The following is a 9,647-nucleotide window of genomic DNA, read 5'->3' as shown; positions in this document are numbered from 1 at the left end:
ATAACATGTTTTATGGTTCTATTTAGGTTTATAGTTTTAAAAAGTGCAATTAAAAATAACGAATTTAAAACCTGTGATTTGAAAAAATAATTTTTAAAAATATAGTTAAGCATTTGATAAAATCGTGAGTTGGCCTTTAAAATCACAATTTAACTTTTAAAATAGTGCGTTTTGAAAACACAACCTCCCTTGCCTGTGATTGAGGATCTGTTAGGGCTTGCGATTTCAAAATGTGCGGTTTTAATGACTTATAAATATGCAATTTATAAAAATGCAATTAAGCGCTTGGCAAAATCACAGTTTAACATTAAAATTGTGCGTTTTCAAAAAAGCATCCACTTACCTGCGATTTGAAAAAGCCGATTTTCTGCGATTTCAAATCACAATTTTTTAAAAAACGCAATCCTGCATAATCAATTTTCTACAATTTTGTTTAAAATCACATTTTTATCTACAAAATCGCAATGCCAATCACACCCTTAAATAGCTTACAATATCAGTTATTTAAAATATATCATATAAACCGGTGTGATATGAGAGCGATCGATTAACGTGAATTATAGCATTGCTATTTCTTAAGATATAAAACTGATTAGAAGTAGGATCAAGGCACTAGTAAGTACTTTCGATGGTTTGATCGAGCTATACCCTATAAAAACACATTTCTTATTGCAAAAGATTATTTTATGTGGATTATATGGACGAAGTAAATGAAGCATTCGCTATGCGTCTATGCTTTCTTTAAGAGAGACAATTTTGTTAGAATTTCATGTGGAGCAAGAAATGCTTGAAGCCAAAGAGAAGAAGAAAATCCACCACCACCATCAAATTGAAAAGCTTTGATCTAAAGATTCTAAACATTTAAATTTAACAAAATATGCAAATATATGGTAGCATGATAATCTGAGATATCATCGGCCTCTTGACATTAGGGTAATTCGAGGAACCCTACCTCCCAACAAACAACAATCATTTGATAAAAACAATTAATTTTTGTGTTTATTCGTCTTCAATTAATCGTCTTAAAAGGACTTAACAACGAGAAAGACAAATCATAATTAACTATTACTCCTACCAACTTGTGTGTTATATTGCAGATAATTTATTGATCAAATTCATCAGGATAAGGAAAATGAATATATAACTAAATATCAAATTAATTAAGACTTTATTACTCGCCCGATCCTCATGGTCACCCACTCCCCTTGGGCTCAGGTTGACCGTTTAACCTTTTGAGATTGCAGATGAATTCAACCTATGATATCTTGATTTGATATCTACGACTTGATCATAAATTCTAGTAGTTCAAATTTGAAAGTTGATGAGTTAGGAGATCGAGAGGATGACGAGAAATACTACTCTAGGTGTTTTTCTGATCTTAAGTATATATTGTTCTCTATATATATATATATATATATATATATATAATATCTATGTAGAATTAAGAGAACACGTGGAGAAACCGTAGAATTTCTCAATTTTAAACAATGATTTCTCTCCTTTAATTTCCACAAAAACCATTGGATTTTTTCTTTTATTTTTCCTTTTTTTAATGGTTGATGTTAGTATCAAAGTCTCTTAGATTTGCTAATTAATAACTATACAGTAGAGTTCTTAAAATTTAATAACTAATTGTAATGAAATTATTTATTTATTTATTTATTTTTATCATCTTATTAAATATTATTTAATTATCACTTTCAAAGGCTATTATAGTTTGTGCTTAATTCAGTATATCTATTGATATTTATCACTTTGAAAGGCTATTATAGTTTGTGCTTAAATCAGACGTATATCTCGTGAGAATCTACACTATTGATAGCATTAAGGGAGGCGAGGGTAAAGAAAGTAGGGGCCGAGGGAGGGCGGTGGTGGAGTTTCTCTCTCTCTAGCAGATTTAACTATTTGAGTCAACTTTCTATTATATATGGTTGCTTTAAATGGCGTAGATCAGATGATGTGTAGATCATATTTCTCGTTTGAGTTGAAATTCAATTATGTTGTGCCACGTTACTTTGTAAAACTATAGTTTTTGTAAAATATTTTGTAAGTTTAGCATTATATAATATAATAACCAATTTTATTTCGCATTTCCTTTTTTCGGTCATTCATTCATTCTCTTGGGAATTCTTGGGGCAGAGGAGCCAGAGAGAATCACCCACCATGGCTTCTCCGTCTGAAGACCAACCAAAGAAAGAACCAGGTGATCAGTCTTCGCCCACAGATAATGCCCCGGTATCGAGGAATCACCAGCCGGAGATGGGTTATTCCCCCGTTATGGGGTACCCGAACCCGAACCCACATTGGCAATTACCAAGCAACCCTCCACCCTATCATGGTTACGCCTACCATTATGTTCAGCCACCACCTACAGCCCATTACCCACCCGAGCCCTATTCTTCGCCCATGTCAGGCTTCGTCCGCGGTTGTCTCATGGTGATGACGGCGTTTGTCTTTCTTTCATTCATGAGCACCGTCATGGTGTGGCTCATTCTACGCCCAGAGCTCCCAGTTTTCAGAGTGGCCGCTCTCTCCGTTTCTGATTTTAAGACCTCCTCAAATTCAGATTTCACGGCCAGTTGGGCCGCCGACGTTACGGTCGAGAACCCAAACCACAAACTGAAGGTTTTCATCAATCAGATTGATAGTTTCGTGTATTACAACGATTATATCTTGACGTCCTCTTTGAAAGCCGAGTCGTTGTTCTTGAATTCAAAAGGAAATGGCGTATTGCACGTAATGCTATCCACAAATAACACAGATGATCGACACGTGGTGGATGAGTGGGTGGTGGACGACATGGGCCAGGACCGAAACGGTGGAACGGTGAGCTTTGATTTAAGGATGTTGGTGTCGTCGACCTTCAAATCTGGAGGGTGGTGGACGAGGGGCTCCAAACTAAAAGTTTTCTGCGATAATTTGAATGTTGGGTTTGTGGGTGCCAAAGGCAACGGAACATTACCTCCTGAGAAGCCTGGAGCATGTTCGGTTTATGCGTGATTTCTTAGGTGAAGGTTTTTCTTTAATTTTAATCTAATGTTTTATCCTTCATCTTCTTCAATTTTCTTGCATCGAGATTGTCATGGATCCGGAATTTGTTTGTTGTAGATTTCTATTTTTTAGTTTTGTTCTTGTCGTGTTTTAAGGCTATATATGCTTTTAGGTTGAGTGCAAAGAATGCATACGCAAGAAATGAAAAAAAATTGGACTGGCATTGTCATACGAGATAATTACAACTGATAAAGAAATGATGAGTCGTCTCAATTGAAAATTACACATGGACATCCTCTCGATCAGCATTGTTGGTCGATATTCAAATCTTTATATTAACATAGTTTTTGAGTGTTGGATAGGTCGCATGTGCAATATAATTTGACTTCTAAGTTTAAGGATTTTATTTTTATTTTTATGTTTTTTATACCTGGCCTTGATCGATCTTCTTCCATTTTCACATATGTAGATAGTCGTAAAACCAACGATGGATGGATCGATGAGGTGGTTTTTTTTTTTTTTTTTTTTCTGAATTTGAGATTTTTTAATTTGTTTGTTGTAGATATAAATTTAAATTTTGAGAGTTGTGTTAAAATGAGTGAAAGTTGATGAAAATTTTGGGAAGTTTTTCCTAAAATTTTTATAAACAATAATTAAGTTAATATCTTTATTATGAATACTCAAATTCGGTTCTATAACATTTTATTTTTGGCTAAGTATTTATGTAGAACTTTTTATTTTGTAATTTTTATAAACAATATTAAAGTTAATTTCTTTAATATAATTTACAAATACACAAATTGGGTCACATATCTTTTATTTCTTAAAATAGTATTCCAAAGTAGTGTTTAAAGTCGTGAAGAGTACTCATACCTAAAGAAATGAAAGAAAAGAAAACTAACGTTATCAAAGAAAATATCTTGCCAAAGAAAACATAAAGGCTCAAATTGTGTCTTCATTGTGCTTCAAATTGCTAGGTGCTCGAGTTCAATTTTTTTATTTTTTATTTTTTATAATAGTTTATTTTAATTTCTTATATTTATGAGAGACATCTTTTAAGCTCCTTACAGTGCTCACACCTTAAAGATTTGAGAGCCCTACTATTAGGATGAGCTGTAATACCCATTCAATAAAATATTAACGCATCATCTTAAACCACATGATAGATAAAAACACTGAATCTTACTCACCAGTTTTCCCCTTACAAGATACCCAGTCACAGATCTATCCCTAAAAAACCCATCGGAGACCCACCTCCTCAGCCCAACGCTGCCAGTGGAAGATCTGTACCGCTGGTGGAGGAGCACCGTCTCGTCAGAGAGAGAACACTTTCATCCCTTCATCTCCACCCAAATCACACCCATCTCTTTCTCTCTCTTTCTCGATGGTTTTGGAGAAGGACCCAGCAATGGAAAGTAGCTCAAAACCCCCCAAGAAAGAGAGATCCCATCTCCCATCAACTCCCCAACCAGCAATGTCACCAACTGCTTCAGCAGCAACAATAGCAATGGTCTCCAAAGTGCTCAAGAAATTAGGTTCCAGTGTTTCATCCTTATTTGCTTCTGATGCGTTTTTAGCTTACTTAGTCAAAATTTTATTGAATGCCACATATTCTCAAAAGATTTCCAATCCAAAATTTCAAAGAAATTGAAATTGTGGGATATGCAAAAAAGGTGTGCTTTATTAATAAATTTTCTTTATTTATTTATTTATTTTTAACTTTTTTTCTGGCACGTGAAATTCACAGGCAAATAATGAAATAAACACAATAACATTTGAATAGACCAGATTGGAAGAAATTTCTCGAAGGAAATTTTTGACACTTCGTCCAAAAAGGAAACCTCCTGAAGTACACTGGGGTATGTAGCTCCCCCGTGGGGCTTATTATTCACAATAACAAATACATTAAAATTCTAGCCACCATGATAAGCACGGGCAATTCAAATAAGCGAATTTCTTAAATATTGCTAAATAGAAACCTCATCATAATACCAGGAGCCATCCACCAAAAAGGTTTGCAAACATAGCAGTCACGAAGGCATCAGGCGACACACAATTTACTCTTATACCATGTTGGCCAAGCTTAGCAGCCAAGTTTCTAGCTAACCCTAAAATTATACACTTTTGACAGAGCATAAGCATCAGATGAAAGTCCTGCAATTGGTGTAGCGGCATATTATAGCTGTAAATGACAATCAGAGTTATGAAACCACAAAGAAAAATGGCAAAAAGTACCAACAACATATATTTTATAGGTTCAGATTTTCAGTACACATCTTTAAAATTTTCATAAAATGTAATTAGGATATTGTAATCTACCATGCCGTGGCAAAAAGATCTTCAGGGCAAAAGGGTTTAGTATTTGAATCAATTAAACCAACTTCAAGTTCAACCACATATTTTCCATATAAGATGTAGCAATGTAGCAGCAACCTCCGCATAACATGTCTGGCATTCTATTCCAATAATATCAATCTGCATGAACAGAAAAAAATAAAATGAATAATAAATCTCTTATTTATTTATTTAGTTAATATTTTTTTATGTCGGGGAACATCTCCAAGGCAGGGCCCTTCGGACCCATCTCTGCTAAGTAAACCCCAGTTTCGTGCACCGCATCGTAGGAAGTTTCCCTACACAGAACTAGTTAAGTCGCTGGGTTTTCACCAGGGGATGACCCCAAAAAATTGTTTGCACCCATGAGGTGTTGAACCTTGGACCTTGAAGGGAGCAAACCTCAAGACCAAGGCCTTCACCACTTGGGCCAACCCCTAGGGGTTAAAATGAATAATAAATCCTATCGCTTTAGCGAAGAAAAATATCGAAAAAAAAAAGAAGGATTAATGAGTAAATGAAAATGAAAAAGCTGTTAACCAGAGAAAATTATTTTACACAAAATGACAAAAATAGAAGCAACGGGGGAAAATAGAAAATCTTTAACAAGGTAAAAAGGAACACATACTTAATTGGATTTCTAGGCATTGGAAATGTGTATTTTATGACCATTACCTACTTCTGTTCATCACTTATAGAAGAATGGCCATGGGTGCAGACATTGCCAAAAATGTATATCAAGCAGACATATTATTCAGGATATTGTAGATAATAATGTTCTAAAATGGAATTATACAACAGGAGCCACAATAAATATTCAGGGTCCTCATGAAAAGAAGAAGGAAAAAATAAAAACATATTCCTCTGAGAGCATTGGACAATGTCATGATATAAAGTGCTTGCATAAGAACATGAAATGGGGAATACCTTCCTTCTTGCTTGACTTTTTCTCTGAATCTACGTACTTACCCCTGCAAGTTTAACACCCATTAGCACTTCCACAAAAGACTAACAGCAGTATCATTCTTATGTGCGCATCAAATAAGCTCCCCCTAGAGCAGGGTTAAGAGCATGGATAAGGGAAAAATTTGATAGCAACAACACAGGTCCTATAAAAAAGCTTTAACAAGGTAAAAAGGAGCACATATTTAATTGGAAGCTATTTACCCTTTACACATAAAGTTTCTGCAAAAACTATAAGCCCGCCCTTTCCATATTTCTTTTTTGACAGACTCTAGAGGCTAATAAGATGCCACTAATTGGCATGCTCAGGACAATATATTCAGATTGTTTGTCAGATTTCTGTAATGAAATTTAAAGAGAAACACAGAAAACAAGGAAGCAGAGCAAAAAGATGATAGCCAAAACCCACCGCAAAAACAGCAAATTTCGACAGACCATCATTGGGGACATCAGGGCCTAGAAGCCAGATCCTCACAGAAAAGCAAAAGGCTTACCAACATAACCATTACCCAGATGGCAGGAAAACTCCAAATTACTCCAAGCACAATATTTCATGAATGGGCCTAATAAACACTAGGACCAGTAGTGATTATAATAGTTTAAGCTTGCCTAAAGAGCAATATGTTTAAGAACTAGCTGATAGAGAAATTCCATATAAAGGAATAGAACATAATCTTGAAAGATACAGATATTAAGGCAAAGTGATAAGTAGCAGGAGTAGACAAATATTGAAAAGTTAAAGAGAAAGAATTCTCAACTCCCTACAACCATCTTAAATACCACCAAAAATTTGGAAGAGACTAACACATTCCTTTCTTTCACATATATTAGGCAACATTTTGAAGATTAGAATTCTGCAAAACCAGTAGGCATACCAGCCCCTACTGGTTGAAGTTTGGCGTGTTGGGTCTTCTCTGGCCGGGTGTTGTTTAGTTCCTTCCAGCTGCTCTCGTCGTGGCAGGTTTACCGGTTGGTCTAGGTTCTTCATAGGGATGGGGAGTTTCATGCTTTTAAGCGCTGAATCCTTCGTGTGATGTTGGGTTGTTTGTTGTAGGGCTTTTGGTGTATTGAGGGGTTTTCTTGGTTGTCATAGGACTTTTGTTGTTGGATTGTTTGAGTTCTGTTTGTTGTTGGGTCGCTTGGGAACTAGGCAAACAATGATATGTTTAGGAGTTATCAAAAGGCTTTCCAAAAGCGACCATACTTCGACAAGCTCACCTTCTATAAGACTATAAACTGCCAGAAATCCACAATTCTAGCTGCATGCTTTGTTGACAAAGGTTTCTAGCTATTGCTTGATTAATGCAATTGAGATGTATAGTCCTTCCTCTAAATAAAGTCACTAATTTTTGAAATTTTCGATCTCCTCATTAGTTGAAGAAAAAGTCATAAACCAAAAATAAATAAAACTAAGGCCATTCATAAGATTTCCTTAGAAAAATTATTGAAAATAATTAAATAATATTACTCATCCAAATCAAAAACTATGAATCAAACTTTCAATTATGTTAGCTATCACCTTTCCCCCTATTAATTATTTATTTGCAAACATGCTCATTTTGATGATCAAATCACAATAATTTTTTATTTATTTTATTTATTTTTTTATAAGTTGGGGAATCCCTCCGACGCAGGACCATTTGTGTACCTACACTTGTCAAGTAAACACCGGACTTGAGCGTGGCCCCAAGGAAATGTTTGCATCTAAAGGGATTCAAACCTTAGACATGATGGGATGCCATCAAGACAAAGGCCCTTACCACTAGAGCCAACCCCCTTAGGGAGTTAGGGAGGTTATCAAATCCCTACAATTAATAACTCAATTCAGAAAATCCATTGTACAATACATGAAGCCATGGAAATACACAAAAATTTGACACACACATTTCTTTTCCAAGAGCCCTGCCCATAGGAGAGGGGATGGATAAAAAGAAAGGCAGCAAACTTATCTAGATTTTTAGTATTTTGAAGACTTCTTTATGTGTAACACCTGATGATTTATAGAGATATCAAATGTATTTCCACTTCATAAAAGGTAGCTCAAAGTGTACACTTTTATCAAAGAGATATCTCTTATCAATCATATTTTGAAGACGGCTTTATGTGTACACATTTCTTGTAGCCAAAATGTCACACAGAAATATATATATATATCGAGAGAGCAAGACTTACAGTAAAATGCAACCTCTTACGTGAGAGGTCCACTTCGTCTTATATGTATGCATGGACACTACTGAAATTTCCAATCTCTTGTCACCAGGTTTCCGATAACAATCCAGTTTCTTGTCAATGGGATTCCGATCAACATCCAAATTCCTGTGATAAACCTCAATAATGAAACACAGAACCTCCGAATTCGAATCACTACCAATTAAGCAGAATCTCTCGTTCTCCAAATGGATAAAACTAAAAGGATTGGGCCCATCATAGCCAACTTCTTCAACAAAAGAAATCCCAAGACCTTGTAGAGACCCTAACAGCCACAAGTTGTCATCTACCACGTAGGCCAGCAGCTTTGTCTTGTCACTAGTTACCCAGTAGAGACTATTTCCTGCCGTGACAGCATTTCCACCTTCTGGGAGATCTCCCAGAGGACACAAAAAGTGTAACCTGCGTTCCTGAAGCGAGATCCAACACTCTTTCAGCAAGTCATATTGATAAAACACTGCTGTCTCCTCCTCCTCCTTTTCTGTTGGAGAAGCAACGATAATCCTGCTTGGATTCTCAAGAGCTGCACAAATAAAGCTATATCCCAGAGGAGATGGAAGATGAGGCAAGGCCTTGGACTCTCCAGTTTTGGGATCATAGGCTTCAATTTCAGGCGCACCCAGATGATCCTGATGACCGGAGAGAACATATATCTTGTCATCAAGCACGAAAGTGTGAGGTTCAATTCTTGGGACTATCATGGAAGGCATCGCAGACAACTGATTTCGATTTCGCGTCTTAATGCAAAGACTATAGACATCGCGTGATCGAGTAGAATCAGAACGACGGTAGCCACCAAAATAGTATATCGATTGGCCTACGGCTTCAACGCTGGACCGTTTTGGAGCATACCCTTTCCAAAACGGAGAAATATTTGTTATCTCCCCTGGAGATTGGGCATAAAGTTTAACGGAATACCAATCTGTTAATTCTTCGTCCAAGTCCTTACCTTGCCAAAAAGACATACAGAAAACTATCTCGTAACAAGGACGAGAACTAGGACGAGAAATAGATATGAGTGGATAAGGATAAGTTGTTGATTTGTAAAAGATCGAAAGGCGTCGCTTAGCCAGGGAGTCGGCCATGGCTGTAAGGAGAACAATGAAGATCTGAAATTTTAGGGTTCATTCATGGAGGCGCGGAGAAGAAAG

General features: G+C 36.2%; 2 protein-coding genes across 5 annotated transcripts; one reads left to right on the top strand and one right to left on the bottom strand.

Moving 5' to 3' along the window:
- The first annotated feature begins 2,163 nt into the window (after positions 1 to 2,163).
- LOC132191720 (uncharacterized) lies at positions 2,164 to 3,000 on the top strand. The gene has a single exon (XM_059606812.1). It carries the CDS (start codon positions 2,164 to 2,166, stop codon positions 2,998 to 3,000), a length of 837 nt encoding a protein of 278 aa, XP_059462795.1.
- Positions 3,001 to 4,751: 1,751 nt separating this feature from the next.
- Positions 4,752 to 9,647, bottom strand: LOC132192218 (uncharacterized). 4 transcript variants are annotated; one of them, XR_009441328.1, is made up of 4 exons: positions 8,461 to 9,647; positions 6,253 to 6,296; positions 5,311 to 5,466; positions 4,752 to 5,145 (listed from the first exon to the last, which is right to left on the bottom strand). XR_009441328.1 is itself a non-coding variant. In XM_059607492.1 (3 exons), exons 1-3 carry the CDS (start codon positions 9,579 to 9,581, stop codon positions 5,462 to 5,464), a joined length of 1,170 nt encoding a protein of 389 aa, XP_059463475.1. In that variant the 5' UTR covers positions 9,582 to 9,647; the 3' UTR covers positions 5,140 to 5,461. The 4 variants fall into 4 exon arrangements, 2 of the variants coding, with proteins under 2 accessions (XP_059463475.1, XP_059463474.1); XR_009441327.1 differs by having other exon boundaries at positions 4,785 to 5,173; XM_059607492.1 differs by having other exon boundaries at positions 5,140 to 5,466.

The sequence above is a fragment of the Corylus avellana genome, chromosome ca9 (assembly GCF_901000735.1).
Source record: "Corylus avellana chromosome ca9, CavTom2PMs-1.0".
NCBI lineage: Eukaryota > Viridiplantae > Streptophyta > Magnoliopsida > Fagales > Betulaceae > Corylus > Corylus avellana.
This window is presented reverse-complemented; position numbering and strand designations above follow the sequence as displayed.